The sequence below is a fragment of the Phytophthora cinnamomi genome (genome assembly GCF_018691715.1).
Source record: "Phytophthora cinnamomi strain GKB4 chromosome Unknown Contig128, whole genome shotgun sequence".
NCBI classification, from domain to species: domain Eukaryota; phylum Oomycota; class Peronosporomycetes; order Peronosporales; family Peronosporaceae; genus Phytophthora; species Phytophthora cinnamomi.
Window position 1 is genome coordinate 51,788 of NW_027151061.1, and position 18,721 is coordinate 70,508.

Here is an 18,721-nt window from a genome sequence, read left to right on the forward strand (position 1 = left end):
TGTCCACGGTGTCGCCTGGTGCGCATACAGGCGATAGTGTAACAGGACGAACGACGGGCGTACCGTGCATGCTCCCCAGAAGTACGAGTAAATGCGTGTGCACCACATGAAAGTCTTGACGATTGGCAGAAACCGTGTATGAGACGCAGTGATTGGGTGGAAAATCGTTTTGGCGCGAATCCATCACATGGACGGCAGGGCAGTACCGTGGGGAGGCCAGTAAAGAGCAATTCACTCTCCTCGCCTTTTGATCAGCAAGAGGCGCAACTGCGACCCGACCCGACCTGACCTGACCTGATCTGTCCGGCATGGCGCGCGGCAAGGCGGACCGGGCGCTGACCGTGGGCAAGAAGCTGGAGATCATCGAGGAGGCGGACCGCACGGGGCTCATCGCCGCCACGGCGCAGAAGTACGGCGTCAAGACGGGCCAGATCCGCGACTGGAAGAAGAACATCGACCGCCTGCGCGCCACAGACCCGTCGCGGCTCGTGTGCGCCAGCACCATCCAGCGCGGCCACCTGGTGTTCAACGAGACGTACGCGCAGTACTGGGTGGGCTACAACAAGTTCTGCAGCAACCACACCAACTACAACGACCTCAAGAACGCGCTGCGCGTCACGCACAAGGACGTGCTGCGCGAGGGCATCAGTACGTCCATCTGCCTGTTGATGCATTGATACAGTGAGTTGTCTTCGTGACGCTAACGTAGTTCTATTGACCGTGAGCAGATGGGTTCAACTACCCGGCGATGGTAGACCCCGGAGCCACGCATGCGCTCCAGTTCCCCGAGAACAGTACGTCGGAGTCAGTTGGACAATATTTGGGGGCGAAGTGCTAGTTGTTGTGCTGACTGTGCTGATGTGCTGTTGCTTGGCAGGCGGGTTCTACACGACGGAGGAGGTGAAGACGCTCTACTCGAAGGACATGACGACGCTGCGCGACCAGCTGTGCGAGTTCTTCGGCCAGAAGCCCTTCCCCACCAAGTACCTGTACTTCGTCACTAGGTTAGACTTCGTCAAGCCGGACCCGAACGACTCGGCGGATGAGGAGGAGAATACTGGGAAAAACGGAGACAAGCAGGCGGACAAGGCTGTGGGTGTGGAGGACTTCATCTCGTTCTACGTCGCCATCTGCGGCAACGGGTCGGTCATGGTACCCATGTCGGTCTTCCCGCCCGTGGAGGAGTGGCACTGGGAACGCAAGAAACCGATCAAGCTGCGTCATGCGCACAGCATGCACCGCACTAAGATGCACGACCCGAGCGAGGCACTGCAGTTTTTCTCGGTGGTACGTTGAGTGTCAAGGCAGTTTTACTTGGCGATAGTGACTAACTTTGTGTATCAATGTGCATGTAGACGTGGAAAAAGTTTTACGAGGAGGAGGCCAAGTACAGTGACAAGTTTGCGTTTATGCTGGACTACACTATTGAGGAATTCCGGGCTCCCGAATTCATGGACGGCCTGAAGCAGCTGGAGGGCTACAACAAGTACTGGACGACCTTGTACACTGTGCGCAACCCTCTACGTCTCTCGCACTTCGAGGAGGCTTTGTCGACTTTCGTGATGGAGGAGTGGCGCACTATTCTCCAGATGAAGAAATCCAGCCAGCCGAACGACTACCGGAAGTGTGTTGCCTTTTGGTTCTACTCCGCCTGGGAGTTCTTCGCGGGTGACAACGCTCGTGCTGCGTTCCGAAGCTGCAACATGTACCTTGAGGACAAGGCTGCATGGGGTGGTAACACTGCCGAAAACTTGGTCTGAGTGAGCCAAAAGGAACGCACACTATCTTCTCTTGTATTCTGTGCGCAAGCTCTGCATTTTGATCGGCATAACTGTACTGTGTTTGTCAGAGAAAATGCACTCGGTTGTTTCCTGCTTCGCGTCGATCATTCTCCTTTTCATCCCCTTCATCTTCTTCTCCATCATTTTCGTTGTCGCCATCCTCTTCTTCTGCAATGAAATCCATAGCCACATCGGCATCAGAAGCATCTTCTTCCTCTTCGTGAGGAGCAACTTCACCTGTCTTATCTTCGTCCTCCAAGGCTGGGAAGTATTCCTTTGCGAGCATTGCAAGGCGTTGGGCAGCCCATTGCGACTCAACGTCTTTGCTATTTTTGTTTGTGGTGACAAAGTCAAGGTTTTCATAGGACAGCTTGCCAAATTGAACCGAACTTGAGAGGTCCAGCGTCTTCAGCTCGTCTGAGGCGCTAGCGTTGGCGTCTACTTCGACTACTAGCTTCTGACCGAGATAAGTCTTCGTCGAATCTGGGATCGAGTTCCATTGGAGAAGTTTTTGAATGCTGGTGCGGTACATGAGGGACAGTGAGCGCAATGTCTCACCCGCGCCCAGGATATGATACTTCTTTCGGTCGGCACCGATGCCATCACGAGTTTGCCAGTACCACAGGAACAATTTACCATCAGCTGACATGCTCATTAGCCGTGTACGATCAAACTGAATATCTAGCACACTGTCTTGGTGTCCGTGCAAAGTCTGGATTAGATTTCCGGTGGCAAAGTCAATCACGCAAATTTGCCCACTACCCGACCCACTAACAATTCGAGTGGCATCAAACTGAAGGCACGTCACTTCAACATCTCGATGTACATCGCAGATTCGGAGTAGCTTGTTGTCTGCGTCCAGGTTCCAAATCACGATTCGACCAGCGCTGTCTCCACTTACAATCTCGTTCGCCACGCGCCTAACACATGTGATGGGAACAAGATGGCCATTGAAGTATTCGTCGCCCCGGCGTTCTGCCTCGAGGCACCAGACTAATGTCACTTTCCTGCGTGTAGTGTATTGCGACGCCTCTCCGAGCTCCCAAACCTTAATCTTGTTGTCAGCAGCTCCCGTTGTAAGCGCGGAATTGGCACTCTGGATGGACAAAGTTGTCACAGTACGGTCATGAGCTGAGATAATATGGCCGATTGTTGCCAATGTTTCGACGTCGAACACGAATACATCGCAGTCAGAACATCCACAAGCAAGCCACTGTGTATCAGCTACGACGCTTACGACGGCAGCATCAAAATCTGTTAGTATACGCACTAGCGAACATGAAAACCCGCCGATTGTCTCGTTCTTCACGTCCCAAACACCCAGAGAAGCATCTACAGATCCAGTGTAAATGCGATGCCCAATATAATACACACACAATATTTGAGCTTGATGACCAGTGGGGTCGCCAAGATGATTTTTGTTCGGATCACCTACTGCCTGCGCCAAGCAGGCTCCAGACAGGAAGTCAAACAGGAAGCCATTCACCCCAGCCGATGCAAAGCAAGTTGTAACTCCGTGGCTCGCAGTTCCAACCACGTTTTTCAGAGCTTCGTTTGTTGCGTTGAAACTGAAGCTACGCATTCTCTCTTTGGACAAAACTTTGCGCATGAGTGCACCCGTCTCCACCGCCAACTCCTCTTCAAGACCTTTAACTTCATCTTTAGCATTGCTAATACGAATTTTTGCGTTAGTGATTTCTCTTCCAATCTGCTCCTCACCAACTTTTACACTTCCCATCAGCTTGGCAAGCTTCTTCTTGAAATCTTCGAGATCGTAGCGAGCATCAGAACCGTTAATTATTGTTGAATCGACTTGAGAGGAGTCGCTGGCAAGAGCTCGCTTGAGATCATCTTCTCCCTTTGCCAGCAACGCTTTCTTCTCAGCTAGTAACTTCTCTAACCTCGCCACTAGTTTAATTTCCTCTCGAATGTCAAACTTCCGTTGAATGCGTTCTCTTCTTAGTCGCGGAACAATGGGGCCTACTCTCTCAAGTGTAATCTGACAAGATGATTCAGCCCCTGCCCCAACCAATCGCTGCTGAAGCTTATTTATCTTCTGTGCTGCCGAAGACAGCTTATTTGAGAGGACAAACTCGATCTCGTCTGCGTGGTGCTTGTTAATTTCGATCATTTCTCTGTCCTCGAGTCTCTCATATACGTGCTGTAGCCCACGATAGCACGATAATTCACCTTGCGCGTCACGAACAGCTTCAAACAATAGCAAAGCTCGTTTATAACTATCGATGCTCATTCGAAGGGATCGAAGCACGTGCTGTGTGTCTGCAATGCGGAGAACCGCACATCCTTCTTCGTAGCGCAACCCTGTTCGGTTGGCTATGGTTAAGGCGTGATTAAATATTGTTAATGCTTGCTCGTAATTCTCGAGGCGGAATGTAGCTTCGCCAATCTTCAGCTGCAACTTCACATTTTGCGCGTCATCCATCTGTTGCATCCACTTTTCGCTGTAAAACACAATATTATAAAGCTGAAGAGCTCCCTCATAGTCTTGCAAATTCATCTTAGCATCACCTTCCAGTAGATACGGAAAATATTTTTTGCCTCGTTCTCGAGCCTTTTCAAGGTCAAGGTCATCGTTAGAAGCTGGATTTTCGGCTTCTGCCGCTTCTTGCTGCTCCTTTGTCCAGCGAATATGCTGTAACGAATCATCTGTAACTCGAAGCTGTTGCAGCAGTTGCTGAGCCTCTAGCATAAGGTCATCACGCCCGAGAGCCGCGTTTAGTAGTCCAATACTCCCGATTCCATATATCTCATCAACGCCAGCGTTGGAACGCGTCAAGAATTTAGCGACTTCTCTCCATCGCTGGATTGCACTTTTCAAACGATGATTGACAAGTCGGTCAATTGCCGTACGCATTGTTCTTCTTGTTTCTAATACTTCTTGTCTATTCGCGACAAAGGCGGCAAAAGCACGGTACAGGAGTCCGCCGCGAAGTTTTGCCAATGTGGCTGCAGTACTTGAGGAGTTAACAACATTCTCTGGATTGCTTTCGAACGTCTCCAGCGCTTCTTCTCTATCCCTTAGTCGCTTCAGTAATGTATCTCGCCGTTTGGTATCTGCGCGTAGGTAGTTTTCTACCTTCACAATTTCGGCCTTAGTATCTAGAATGTAGAGCTGATCGATTTCGATCTCATCCTCCAGTGCAACGACAAGCTCCTTCGTGAAGAAACGTTGAAGCCCATTTTCAAACACGTCCGAGTCCATTTGCTGCCCCTTGAACATTCTTGCACGTTCAAGTTCAGCTTGCTTTTCGACAATGCGAGCATCTGCGGCTCGAATCAGCGCCACCAAATCAATTTGCCGATCTTTGCACCATTGTACATTGTACTCGGCTTTCTTGAGATCATTTCTAATCTCAGCAATACGAAAATGAAATTGCCGTCGACGCTCGGCCACTTTTTCGTCATCCGTGAGATCATCATATTTCTTTCGACCACTGATTTGCTGGATGGATTGAGGTTGTTGCTCTTGATCATCCATCCCTTCACTTTCACCCATACCAGGACCGAATCGGCTTACGATAGCCTCTACTTTTGCTTCTAGTTGTGGGTGCATCGAAACAATAAACCGAGAGACTTGTTCGATGTAGTGATGTCTCTCATACCGTTGCATAAATCCACTTAAAAACTGGGAATCCACCGTGCGTGAGCGCGAGTTCACAGCAGCCTGTAACTCGTCAAGCAATTTATGTTCATTTCCCGGAGCTGTTCAGTCAAACATTACAGTCAGCACGTAATCACATAAATGTAAATACTCCTCGAATCCTTACCTATGGTGAAAATGGACTTGATAGCTTCGGTATAGTCGCTGGGAATTCCATCATCATTCACAGCACGAACTTGAAAGTTGAGATGTTCAACACCACTCAATAAATTCGTAATTGTCAGTGTGGTACTGGTGGAATTTGTCCTTATTCGACGAGGCTTGTACTCAATCTCGGAGACATCAAGCCAGGCTTTACCCCGATCATCCACGTTATCCAGCTTTATTACAGCCTCGGAAAATATTACTTCATAGTCCTGAATCAGCTTCCCACCGTCATCTAGTGGCTCCATCCAAGTAAGTGTGATGCTTGTCGCAGTAACAACTCCGACGCATAGGAATAATGGAATTGTCGGGGGCGCAGTGGGCTCTGTTCGAATGATATCAACTTTGTTGCTATGTTCACTCTTTCCTGCTACTGTAATTGCGCAGATAGAAAACTCGCCGTATTCCTGGTCTGCGCATAGGTTAGTCAGCCGGAACTGACTACATGGAACAGGCTTCTGTAGACACCATCGCGATAGCAGTAGTTTCAGCTGAGGCCCAAGCTGCCGTTGAATGTCGCCACGTTCTATCTTCGAGTGGCAAACTGAGTACGTCAATTCGTAGTCGATAATGGCATTTGACCCAGTAAAGATCGGGAGATCCCACGCAATCGTCACCGCATTGTGCGAAATATCTTTCGTTTCTACACGAAGACTCCGTGGTGGCTGAGACACAAACCTCGTAACTACCTGTGTACCAGGAGCTGCAGAAGATTTATGAATCACCGGAAGTAACCTCGAATTTCCACTCTGCAGTTCCAAGCTGTGAACCATTTGATTCGTCATTACAACAGGCTGCAACGCAGGGAGAGAAGAACCCAAACAATTTTCCTCATGGGTTGGCAGCATCCCAGGAAGGTAGTGGCGTCCACAATGCCGACACGGCTTGGACTGTAGTTGCTGCTGCCTGATCTCTTCTTGGTTCACCAACTTTGTCTTGGCAAAAGTTTTCTCATCCGACGAATCGTGCAGCATCTTGGTCATTCTTAACACCCGTCGTTGGAGTTCATCCAGCTCTTCTGTCTTCTCTCTAATCTGCAGCTGAGTTACACCAATTCCTTTGCGTAGTTTCCTGTCGTTAATTAAAATAAAGTGAATACTTTTATCGACAAAGAAGTACATGACTGTCATTTCAAAGTCTCTGTTTTACCGGACATTCTTCTCTACGACGAATTGCTGGTCGCAGTACGTTAATGCCGTGTTATGCAGCGACTGCATGTCGATCAGTTGCATTCGGATCTCGTGCGCCTCGTGCTTTGCGTAGAAAAGTTGCGGGAGACTGAGCGGCTGCGCGAGCGGCAACGAGTTCAAGATGGCAGCACCAGTGTGGCGACGATTGGCCACACGGCGCCGCAGCTCTCTCGCACGGCTATCGGCATCACCTCCAGCTGCGGACACGCCACCTTCCTCCATTAGAGCGAAAGGCGCGGGCTGCGACTGTTGCAACCTTCGAGTAACACAACTTCAACTTCCCAGACCATCACTCCAGTGCAGAAGTTGAAGTTGCTGCGGTTGCATTCGATTCCACATTTTACGACTTACCTAGCATCGCAGTGCAAGTGTAGACATACTAAGACACTACCTAATACTAAGTATATGCAGAACACTGAGGTTGTTCTAGACAATAGCAAGGAAAATTGTTCGCAGCTACGTGAGCTGAGTAGGATGCCCAACGCCTCCTCAATGAGGGCTTGATCTCATAATTCGTTGTATTGGTTTAGAAAGCTGGGCAAGGGCTTGCCTAAGCTCCAACCCAGGCAATCTGGCCTCGACGTTCCTGAACTGTGAAACGGAACGCGATTGCGCCTACGAGACGAGCGCCGGTATATATAGCAGGCGGGGAGGGCGAGGTGGTTTGCTAGCCTGAGTTTTGAGCGATCTGGACGGGGGCAGGGGAGCTCGGAGTAGACAGAATGGCGGACGTGTTGAGCGGTAGCCAGCCCCCTGGGCTGGGCTTGGAGATGGACATGACTAGTAACACCTTTGGGTCTCCAGACGTCAGGGCTCTAGAGACAGATGCAGTCAACCAAACATCGGAGTCAACCATAACGCCGCCGGTAGAAATGCTGCTCGAGGCGGCACTTCGAAGCGGGATTAACACCATCCTCGACGAGACTGCAGACGATGAGGACGAGTTGGTGTGCGTTCGAGAGATCTGCCAGGAAACGCTGGCCAGAATGGACCGCGTGACTGCAGAAAACAGTCTCGCTCACCGACAGGAATACAATCCCACACCAATAGAAGCCGTCGAAGATGGGGCCGACGCTGTGAATGATAAGGCCGCTGCAGCCATTTCTCCTCCAAAAAGTCCTCAAGAACGTTTGATGGCACTCGTACCCAATGCGATGGAGAAGAGTAAATCCAAATTGACTCGACGTCCGAGCCTTAGCTACGACAGGTAACATTTTCTCTTATGCCACTTGTTGCAAATCCAGTACTAACTAGTATGCTATTGATTTAGCAATCCTTCCCCTGAGATGCCACGGTGGAAGATAATCGATGGAAACGAAGAACCTATCACTGATCTCACTGTGATATTCAGAGGTGACCCCGTTCCTGACGGGTTTTTAAAGGTTTGCTCGCAATGTATTCTCTCTCGTTCTGCCAGTGGCATGTTTCTTATTGCACCCACGGTACTCATTTTCTGCAGTTGGAACGTTCCCAAAGTGGCCAGCGAGCAGATCTGAACAAAGGAGGGCGAGGGACTTTTGTGTACCTCTGCCACAGCAAAGACCAGTCTTCCGGAAAATCTCCGATAAGCGAGATAATCGCTATATTCCCTGAAAGAGGCGAATTCGTTCCGAGCGACTACGAGGTAGTCCGAAGGCGTGGCGTTCCCGCGAACATTAACACAGTAAGTAAGGACTTCATGCGCTATCATCGCGATATACCTAAATGTTACCGCTTCCGGTTGAAACAGGGAACGCAAGGCGAGAAGATCTATCTCTGCTTCAAGCGGTCCGCCACATCAGCAATCGTTGACTTGGTTGTCCTATTCCCGAGGAAAAATGAGAGCCTACCGTATGGGTAAGGTTTCTTGATAATATGTCAGAGATATGAGGCTGTACTGTGTCTGACAGTGCGACGTATTCAGGTACATGAAGGTCGATAAATCCCCTCTTGGGCACGTCGCGGATCTCAACTCGACTTCCGGAGGCACAGAAGTATTTCTCGGCTACAAGAAAAAGGTAGCCGATGAAGGTATTCCGAGTTCAAGAGCTCAATTTGACTTACTTATTTCTTGATGACTAGCAGGCGGCCTCCTTAAGTGACCTGCACAAGCTGTGGTTGTTTGCTTCAGTTACACCGACTGAAGTACTTGGGCGCGGGAAGCAACGAAGTGCTCGCTCCCCGCCACCTCCAACGACGCCAGGTAAATTGAAGCAGCTACGATCTGCATTTTCATTGAAGGCGACAGAAGTGCGAGAACAAGAGCTACTTGCTCCAAGTTCCCCGCTGCCTACTGTACCAACCGATCCACCGCTGCCAAGAGGTAGATCTACTTTCCTATGCTGGCATCAACTTTCTTGTTTTTAGTCTGAATGGTTCATTTTGTGTTTAGCAAAACTTATAGGCTGGAAGGAGACAATGGAGTACTATATGTATCCGATCCTGTTGGCGTGCTACACTCGCCAGGGAAGCGCTGCTGAGGCAGCTGTAGCGGGACTCTCTCACTGTCTTGATGAGGGCGTATTCGACAGTCATGGCTCAGAGCTCTGCCGTCTTGAGGTGGTTATCGACGCAGTCACCTCGATATGCCAGCAAGGAATCAAGTCTCGTTTTGAGCCCGCACTTCAATTCTTCCAAAAGGTAATGGACGAGAGTGAGGTCAATGGGTATGAAAAATATCTAACCTTGCGCCTGTTTCTCAATGCTATTAAGGTCATTCGAAAGTGCACCAAAGGGTTTGACCCCCCTGTACTTCATGCAATTCTGAAGGCTCTCACGTTTATTGGAGACTTCGACAGTTCCCTTGCCAAGTCCTTTGAGGATGAACTGGTCTCTAAGATCATGTGTGCTTACGAAGCCACTTTGATCAGCGCAAAACCCACTGTTGAGGAAACCATAGGCTTGAAACTTGAGCAGTCGTCAGATGCTCTTACTCGGGAGTTGGTTGTGGATCTCATTGACGATATTAGCACTGGTGCGGAAATTGCGACCATCACCGACAACATGTTGGGCGTATTCAAGGTAAGGTTGAGCAAGGAAGGCAGTGACGACCGGAAACAAATACTGATAATGATTTTGTTTGTGGATGCAGAGCCACCTGTCAATTCAATCCACCAAGTTTTGTAACGACATATCTGATGCGATGATTAACTATGCCAGCTCTGTGGTGAGTAAACTTCATCTAGCGCTACCCTTTAACTACCATCGCCTGACGTATCTCCTCCTACCAGGCTGAGAAAAATGCTTTGCAGTTAGTCGTGACGTTCAGTAAAGCTGTCAACCGCAAATTTGTAGGGCTTGGTGAGACGGCTGCCGAAAGCGACCAATGCTCAAGTGTAAGCTCTCTTCGGGCCCTCAACCAGACACTCTTGGCAGCAGGAACGAGAGCCCGAGAGCAGCGAGTATTTGGTCAGGTAGTTCGAAGATTTGTGTTGTCAACGCTTAACTCCACCGTGCTTACATGGCTGCCAGACGTGTTTCGAGCAAACTTGACGCTAGCATCAACGCTATGGAACCACTACCGACGATATCTCAAAGTGGAGCTAGCACTTATGTTTGAGCATGTCCTTCTGCGAATTCTAAAAGCCCCAGCACCCTGTGCGAAGAATCACCAGATGGAAATTATGCACGAAATGACCATGTGGCTACAGCTTCCGCACAACGTCGTGGAGATTTTCCTCAACTTCGATTTGGATCGGATCCAGCAGTGGAAAATATTTGAGCACTTGTGCTCGACGTTAGGTTCGATTGGCGAGGGCAGCCAGGGGGGACACATTGGCAATGCTGACGATGGGGATGACTCCGCCCTAGAGCTGCAAAATCTGGCAATCAGCACAATCCTTGCCATGGCGCGCAGCATTATGGACGCCAGTGGTCATGCCCACCTCATCAGTCGAGACCAGCGCACACGTATGCTTTCGATGGATAATGGCGGCTGGGAACAAGATGAGTCGGGTGAAGAAGCATCGCCCATGAAGGATGCATCGGTTTCAACAGCAAACGGGGATGTAGTCTCTGATCAAGCTAGCCAACCTAACTCTCCAACAGAGGTGAAAACTCACCCCGGGTTGAAGCGCCAGTCCAGTCGTAAGTACGGCGGTAATATTTCGATTCGGATGCGAAATGAGCTCCAGAAACACAATCAGCAGCTTCTGAAGCGCGCAATGGAAATATCGTCGTCTAAAAGCCTGAAAAAGGCATTGGAGTATTTAGTCGCGATGAATTTTATCAAGGACTCGCCACGAAGCATAACTTCGTTCCTCCGGATATACCACGATTTCTTTGACGAGACTGAAATTGGAGATTACTTGGGTGAGGGTGATGAAGATGTTAAAGTTCAGATTCGGCTGACTTATGTACGAGCGATTTCATTCAAGGGTATGACGCTTGTAGAGTCTCTGCGGCACTTCCTAACCAACGGGGGGTTCCGTCTCCCGGGGGAAGCTCAAAAGATCGAGCGTATGGTTGAGGCTTTCGCGCAGTGCTACTGGGACGACTCACCATCAGCTTTTTCTTCTGCTGATACCGCAATGATCATTGCGTATTCCATTATCATGCTGAATACAGATTTGCATAACCCACAAGTGAAGAAGAACAAAATGTCAAAGGAACAATTTGTGAAGAACAACAGAGGTATCGATAACGGCAAGGACCTTCCGAAGAGATTTCTTGAGGAGATATACGATGACATTGCGCACAATCCAATGCATATCAAGGGTAGTCGAGTTATTCCGAAAGCCTCGCGTGAAGCTAGCGTTACAGCCGCAGATCTGGAAAACGAAAAGTTTCGCGGTGGTATCGCCAAGGCTGTGGCCCAATCGGAAGAGCTTATGAAGGATCTATCTCACGCTTACAACACCTTCCAATTTGTTGGCGTTGATACGCCGATCAGCCCGGATCTGATCAAAATCTTGTTCGAGCGTGTGTGGTTTTCCTTGCTCACTCTCTCGACATCCATCCTGTGTGACAACCAGTCAGATTCGTCTACGAGAATGCAGTGTCTCGAACTCTTACGATATTGCATCTCCACATGCTTGTTCTTGAACATGCCGGTCGAGCGTCAGGCATTTTGCGGTTTGCTTCGGAAGCTGCAGGATTCGTTAGATGGAAGACACCAGGAGGATGGTGACGAAGACCCTGTTGACAACAGTAATGCTATCCCGGACGACAAGAAATACGAGTGGGCCCGAGCTATCGAAGAAGCGGCGGCGAGTGACGATCCGTGGAAGGCAATGGGGGATATCCATCTGCTCGTGAACGATATGAAGGAGACGATTCAAGTTCGCCAGACGTCAGAAAAGCTGCATTCAGTCATCCAGCGTATTCACCGAGCGCACTTCTACCTCAAAAACTCGACAACCTTCATCCACGAGGGCGATCTAACGAAGAAGTGTCGATCACGCAACCAACTATATCGATTCTTCCTGTTCAACGATCAACTCCTGTATGCTGACAAGAGTATGACCGGGAGATGGAGCCCGCACAACTCGTTACGTCTCAAACTTACGCGCGTTTCCAACATCCCCGACGGTGTCATGTCGAAGCATGCTTTCCAGATCCAAAACCCGATCAAGTCGTTCGTGGTGTTCGCGGACAGTGCAAGCTCGAAGGCGGAGTGGATGCGACTGATTGACGATGCTATCGCAGAGGCATCCAAGAAAATCAATCGCACAGCACGCCGCATCTCGACCCACGGCTTGGGTGACACTCGACCGTCCTCGCTTGTATCTGCCGCCTCAACCGCGTCGTCAGCGATGAAAGTGTTCATGCGGTTCAGCTCACCTATGACCTCTCCGACAACCGAGCGAGACGGCAGTCTCGACAGCGAATCCCCCGTGAAACCAGGTGCACCAAACACGCCATCCACAACAGTTGACCCTCCTGAAGATGGTCTCCACAACGAAGGCGAACTGATCTCCAGTTCACCCAGAATCGATGAATCTTGCCAACCCACGCTAGAAGTCGACTCGAATGAAGAGCGACAACACGCTTCCGACACTATCGCGGTCGAGGTCGACGCGGCTTTGGAATAAAATGCTATCCGCTGAACGATGATGCAGCTATGGAGTAGCCATGGATACAGGTAGGTAAGACTACCAGCAGACGTAGAGCAGACAAAATACTACTAGTACTAGTAGTAGGCAAACAGTGTTTGCCAACACACAAGAAGTAGTAACATCAATCACGAGATACTTGGAATTAATGTCTCGGGTCAGTTTTCGAGTGCGGGTGGCTCTGAATCTGCCACCGATGCTCGCGCAGCTCAACTACACACTAGCCGCGAGCAGAATAAATGGAAACACGTAGGTAGGATGAATAAAAAAACGACTGAAGCGGCCGACTGACGGCGGCACGGGGATCGACGGGGGTATTTGTACTCCTCTGTGCAAGCTCTCGGCTCGGTCTGAACGGTATCAAACCAAGCTAAGAGCTTGCACAGAAACCCTCGATGTCAAAGAGGAACGGGGCCGCGCCAACGTTGATCACGGCTTGGTCGCCAAAGGCGTGGAGCGACACGGCAGCAGCATAATCTCCGGGCAGCACCGTCGTCGGCGCCGCTCCGACCATCTCACCGTTCAGGGTGAAGAAGACCTGGTGCTTGTCGGCGTCCAGCCCGCAGCCGACCGTGAACGTGGCGGGGGTCTGCTCCTCTTCCTGGTTTCCGGCCTGAGCCGAAGCTCGGCCCCACGACGGGCCAAAGGCGTTCCACTCGCCACCATACGGCTTGGCGCCGTCGTTGAACACGAAGTCGCCGTCATTGCCGTGGTAGCCGTAGGACACGCCCTTCCAGCCCACGTGCTCTCCGGAGCCGAAGCCGTAGGCGTTCCGGGTCGCCGCGTCGGAGACGGACGCGAGACCCACGCTTCCGCAGCCTTTGAGGCTCACCTCGTAGTATGATATGGTCTTGTGCAGGGCGCGCGCGCAGGACAGCACGGGCAGCTTCTTGGCGCCGCGCACCGAGTCCACCGCGCCCTTGTCGAAGTTGCGCAGCATCGAGTTGTTGACCACGTGGTACTTGCCGTCGGGCAAGTGGGTCACGCTGCTGCGCGTCGACAGCTCGTGGGCGGCGTCCGTGGGGCGACCCGCGCACAGCACGAGCTGGTCGCGGTAGGGCAGCGTCACGTACGTCTCGGGCAGCATGTTGCTGCGCCACTGGCGACTGTACAGGCCCGTGAGCAGCGTCTCCGAGGTCGAGACGACGTCGTGGAAGGCCGTGCACACCTGCGCGGCGGCCTGCAGCTCCGGCAGCGAGAGGAACTCGAAGCACAGCTCCAGCGCCGCCAGCTCCAGCGCCTCGCCGTCGCGCGTGTGGCGACGCTTGAGGCGCAGCGCGGCGAGCAGCTCGGCGACGTCGGCGCTGTTCTGTGAGCGCCGCAGGTCGCTCCAGCGCAGGCTCGCGTGCGCGCGAGCGGCGGCCGGCTGCGTGCTGCGCTTAGCCACGGCGGCGTACGACTCGTAGGCCACGCAGCAGTCGTCGGCGTCCAGGTCCGAGCCGGCGTCCTCCGACTCGTCGTCGCTCGAGTTGCTGGCGGTGGAGCACGAGCTGGCGATGCTGCCGCGGCGGCGCGCGAGGCGGCGGCCCGACGGCTTCTTGGTCAGCACCACGAACGAGTTGAGGTGCGGCAGGCGCGACGACATGGCCGGCACGGTGGGGGACGGCAGCGACGACGACAGCGACGGCGACAGCATCTTGTTGAAGTTTATGGGTGTGTGTTATGTGTGGGTGGGTGGGGAAACCGGTCTACTGTAGCTACTGCAACGTCTAGTACAGTACTAGTAGTGAGTAAAGCTTGGGTGGATGTGGGTAGAGCGCTCGCTTCCGGTGCTCTGGTCTTGGGGTGCGCGCAAGTGATCCGGTCACTCCACGGACAATGCGATAATGAGCGGCTGAAAGGCTTGACTGCTGCTGCGCGTGCACGCGCCCGGCCATAGAAACACGGAACCGTGACCTGCGAGAGATTATACGCCGCGGTCTCTTCAACATACGTACCGGGCGAAACCCGACGTTTCCATGCGCCTACTGTGCGATCGCCGGGCAGATTGTTTTCAGTTTTTTTATTACCATGTAATAACTGACGAACGCCGCGGTACCGATCCGTGGACGCTAGGCTGTGAGGCTTGCTCGAGTCATCCGCGGGTCCACCTTCGGCTTCGATCCAGCATGGCTTTCGCAGACGCCGTCATTCTGCATCATGCGGCTTGCCCTCAACGCCGCCTTCATCGCGGGCTTCGTCGACGTGGACTTGCCCGACCCTGCGACCACGGAGCTAGAGGCTATCCCGACGTCTATACCCTGCGTTTTCCTGTGGTCTGCGGTAGATCGCCTGGCCCACGACGAGGAGACGCGCGCCTACGCTGCATTACTGTCTACTGGCAGCCGGAAGAGGAAAAGGGCCCACCAGTGTAGCCACGCGTCACGATGTCTCCAAAGGTAATCGATACGATTGCAATCCTCCGCCGTCGAGCCCTCGCTGTGGTGCAGTCGAGCTCGTGGCTCGATCGTGCCGTTATGCTACACATGCAGGCAGCATGACGCGTCTGCCGTGTGGTCCGTTTCCTCGATTGCTGGAGCGCTAAAGTGTAAAATTACAAAAACTCAGGCGCAATTTACAGTTTTCGATACTTTTCTCTTTGCAGCTTCTATGTTTAAAGAAACCTGTGAGACTTAATGTTGCGTGGTGTTGAAGTTGCATTAGGAGGGATGCGTCGCGTATCTGAGCCCGTGTTCTTTTCGCGCCAGCACGACCAGTAGCGCCAGCACCCGCGGCGCGGACTGCGGCTGACTTGGGCTTTGCATGCGCGAGCAAAGCCACCTTCAAAGCCCCGCGACCACTCGCTCGCGCGTTAAACGCGTGGCACCCATCGGTGTCCATTCACGAAGCAGCACCGAGCCATTTCTATGTCAGTCCGTGATGGATACTTTTCGCCATGTTGAACTTGCCTGCAACTGCAACTACTTGTCCGCCATGCCGTACTGCGTGAGCAGCGGCACCACGGACGGCTTGCGGCCGCGGAAGGCCTCGAAGACCTGCTCCGGGTGCTGCCCGCCACCGCGCGCCAGAATCGTGTTGCGGAACCGGCGACCCACGCGCGCTGCGGCCTCAGGGCTCTCCTTGGCCGCCTCCTCGAAGGCGCCGTAGGCGTCGCACGACAAGATCTCGGCCCACTTGTAGCTGCGTACAGTTTACACGAGTCAGTCGGGTGTCCTTGCGTCAAGACAATGAGCAGTTAACGCATACCTGTAGTAGCCGGCGGCGTAGCCTCCCGCGAAAATGTGCGCGAACGAGCATAGGAATCTGTCCTCCTCCAGCGGCTGCAGCACGGCGTACTCGCCCAGCAGACGCTGCTGCGCTGCGAACAGCGGTTCCTGCGTCGGCGCGTAGTGCGAGTGCAGGTACATGTCCAGCGCGCCGAAGCCCAGCTGGCGAAGCATGCCCGTGGCAACCATGTAGTTGCGCGCCGCCTTGAGCTTCTCAAAGAGCTCATCGGGCAGCGGCTCCCCGGTCGTGTAGTGCCCACTGATCGCCGCGATCGTGTCTGTCGGATACAAACATGATAGGTGAGCTCCTCACATGTCCACTAGCGACATGATGGACATACCGCGGTTAAACGGACCTTTGTCGTAGCAGAAGTTCTCCATCATCTGCGACGGGATCTCCACGGCGTCCCATTCGATGCCGTTAATACCTGCCACGTCACCGTACTCCATCTGCGTGAGCATGTGCTGCAGGCCGTGGCCGAACTCGTGGAAGATCGTCTCCACCTCGCGGAACGTCATGAGGCTCGGCGTCTCGCCCACGGGCGGCGACTGGTTGCAGATGATGTAGGCGACCGGAATACGCTTGCCACCCTTCTCCTTGGGGCCAAGCAGACGGCTGCGGTCCACGCACGTGTTCATCCAAGCGCCACCGTTCTTCTCCCTCGGGCGCGAGTACGGGTCCAGGAAGAACTGGGCGATCACCTCCTTGTCGCCCTCAGCGCTGCGCACATTGAAGAAGCGCACATCCGAGTTCCACACGTCGGCCTGGCCGTCCGCGGCCTCAATGGTCACGCCAAACAGCCGAGAAGTGAGCGAGAAGAGACCGTCCAGCACCTGGACACCGGTAAAATAAATGATAATGAGTCATCTGAAATAAAGGACCGGATTCCAAGTAGGCAGGGACGTACGCGCTCGAGCGGGAAGTACGGCTTGATTTCCTCATCAGTGAACAGATACTTTTCCGCTTTCAGCTTCTCCGACCTGTTGAAACGAAGGAAAATCATAGCGACTTAGCAACGGCGTCGCCCTTCACAAGAACCAATCATACAGCACGTACCAGTATCCGAGATCCCAGGGAGCCAGCGGCTCCGTTTGCCCGTGCTCCTTCGCATACTCAGCCACCGTTTTCACTTCATCGTGAGCGATAGCAACGCACTTTTCGCGCAGGTCACGGTGCATCTTCTCGACCTCCTCAACACTCGGCGCCATCTTCTTTGAGATGCTCACCTCGGCATACGAGTTGAATCCGAGCAGCTTCGCAATCTGCTGGCGGATCTCAAGCAGCTCAACGATGACACACTCGTTATCGAAAGACTCGCCGCTCGCGCGAGTCGCATACGCACGGTACAAAGTTTCACGCAGCGATCGATTCGCCGAGTATTTCATGAACTGCACGTACGACGGGGGGTCCAGCGTCACACGCCACGGTCCATTCTCGGGAGTGGCCTCCGAGTGCCCGTCGTCACGAGCACTCTGCGCAAACATCTGCAGCAGCGACGGCGGCAGTCCTTCCAGCTCGTCCGTATCAGTCACAGTGATGGAGTATGCCTTCGTAGCGTCTAGCAAGTTCGACGAGAACTTGGTGCTCTGCAGATATCAACGACCCAGCACAGATAAGTCACCCACCGCGTCCAAACATACAGCACACTGCCTTGAAACGGCGTCTTTTTCTACCAGCTCGGCAGCGCGCAGCTTGAGCTTGTTGAACTTTTCCTTCTCCTCGCCCTGCAGTCCGACTCCGCTGAGCGTGGCGCTTCTGAGGCTGAGCTCGATGATCCGTTGCTGCGCCAGCTCGAGCTTGGCCCACTCCTCGCTCTCACGCACGGCCAGGAACGCGTCGTAGAGCGTCTTGCTCTGCGATGCCACCGTGACCGTCTCAATCACCAGCTGCTGCAGCTTGTCGTGCACGGCGCGCAGCTCCTCCGAGTTGCGCACGCTCATGAGGTGCCCCACGATGCCCCACATACGGCCCAGCGCGTCTCCCTGCACCTCCAGCGGGTCCACCACGTCCGCGAACTGCACATTCTTGCCCGAGTCCTGTAGCTTCCTCTCCAGCTCGCGCAGGTCGCGCGTGTAGTCGGCGGCGGCGGCGGTGACCGCCGGCTCGATCTCCGCCAACTGGAGGCGCTCGAAGGGCGGCAGCTGGCGCTCGCGCACGCACACCTCCAGTGAGTTGGCAGACGCAGAGGCGAAGCGCCGCCAGAACAGCGCGGGGCGGCGAAAGGCGGCGGCCGGCGACGCCGCGCGCAGGGGACGCACACAGCGGAGCAGCATCATGATGGACGGCGATGGCAATTGCCAGCCTCAAATGTCGATGATGGATAGCAGCCCTAACCGCTATATACGTGTACCGTATCCTTGGTACACTAGCTGATGTGGTGTAGACAACAGATTGTTGCTGCTACATGTACAGACGAGGGCGTGAATAAGGAACGCCTGATATATAACAACTTTCAAGTGGTATGAGCCAATTAGAGGGCATAAATTGCCATTGATGTGGACAAAATACTTGATTTAGTTAATTATGCCACTAATCTGTGTCCGGATCACGTATAAGCCGGCGTGGCGCCAACAAGATTTGATGGTGTCGGCGTCCAGCGCATTCCACGCGTTGCTGCACCACGTGACTGCGTCCGATGTCTCGATTACAAAGGGGTACAGCTCGCAGCACAGTCTCCAGACTGCC

At 53.1% G+C, this 18,721-nt stretch overlaps 5 protein-coding genes across 5 annotated transcripts; 2 read left to right on the top strand and 3 right to left on the bottom strand.

Moving 5' to 3' along the window:
* Nucleotides 1–308: 308 nt before the first annotated feature.
* IUM83_15446 (putative oxidoreductase C2F3.05c) lies at nt 309–1,760 on the top strand (the record flags this gene model as incomplete). The annotated part of the gene is made up of 4 exons (XM_067940262.1): nt 309–648; nt 729–794; nt 878–1,287; nt 1,356–1,760. The coding sequence occupies 4 exons, from the start codon at nt 309–311 to the stop codon at nt 1,758–1,760; spliced, it is 1,221 nt and encodes a 406-aa protein (XP_067780166.1).
* An 85-nt stretch (nt 1,761–1,845) lies between these two features.
* Nucleotides 1,846–7,019, bottom strand: IUM83_15447 (Beta-TrCP (transducin repeats containing)/Slimb protein; the record flags this gene model as incomplete). The annotated part of the gene is made up of 5 exons (XM_067940263.1): nt 1,846–2,493; nt 4,879–5,504; nt 5,570–5,607; nt 6,538–6,678; nt 6,757–7,019. The coding sequence occupies 5 exons, from the start codon at nt 7,017–7,019 to the stop codon at nt 1,846–1,848; spliced, it is 1,716 nt and encodes a 571-aa protein (XP_067780229.1).
* A 500-nt stretch (nt 7,020–7,519) lies between these two features.
* On the top strand, nt 7,520–12,808 carry IUM83_15448 (Brefeldin A-inhibited guanine nucleotide-exchange protein; the record flags this gene model as incomplete). Its single annotated transcript, XM_067940264.1, has 11 exons — nt 7,520–8,004; nt 8,068–8,179; nt 8,257–8,460; nt 8,527–8,633; nt 8,701–8,794; nt 8,862–9,099; nt 9,169–9,416; nt 9,489–9,797; nt 9,868–9,942; nt 10,007–10,076; nt 10,248–12,808. 11 exons carry the CDS (start codon nt 7,520–7,522, stop codon nt 12,806–12,808), a joined length of 4,503 nt encoding a protein of 1,500 aa, XP_067780226.1.
* Nucleotides 12,809–13,199: 391 nt separating this feature from the next.
* On the bottom strand, nt 13,200–14,414 carry IUM83_15449 (SPRY domain-containing protein; the record flags this gene model as incomplete). The annotated part of the gene is made up of 1 exon (XM_067940265.1): nt 13,200–14,414. One exon carries the CDS (start codon nt 14,412–14,414, stop codon nt 13,200–13,202), a length of 1,215 nt encoding a protein of 404 aa, XP_067780227.1.
* A 1,315-nt stretch (nt 14,415–15,729) lies between these two features.
* IUM83_15450 (oligopeptidase A) lies at nt 15,730–18,309 on the bottom strand (the record flags this gene model as incomplete). Its single annotated transcript, XM_067940266.1, has 6 exons — nt 15,730–15,949; nt 16,016–16,313; nt 16,392–16,869; nt 16,944–17,016; nt 17,093–17,622; nt 17,710–18,309. 6 exons carry the CDS (start codon nt 18,307–18,309, stop codon nt 15,730–15,732), a joined length of 2,199 nt encoding a protein of 732 aa, XP_067780196.1.
* Between the last annotated feature and the right edge of the window lie 412 nt (nt 18,310–18,721).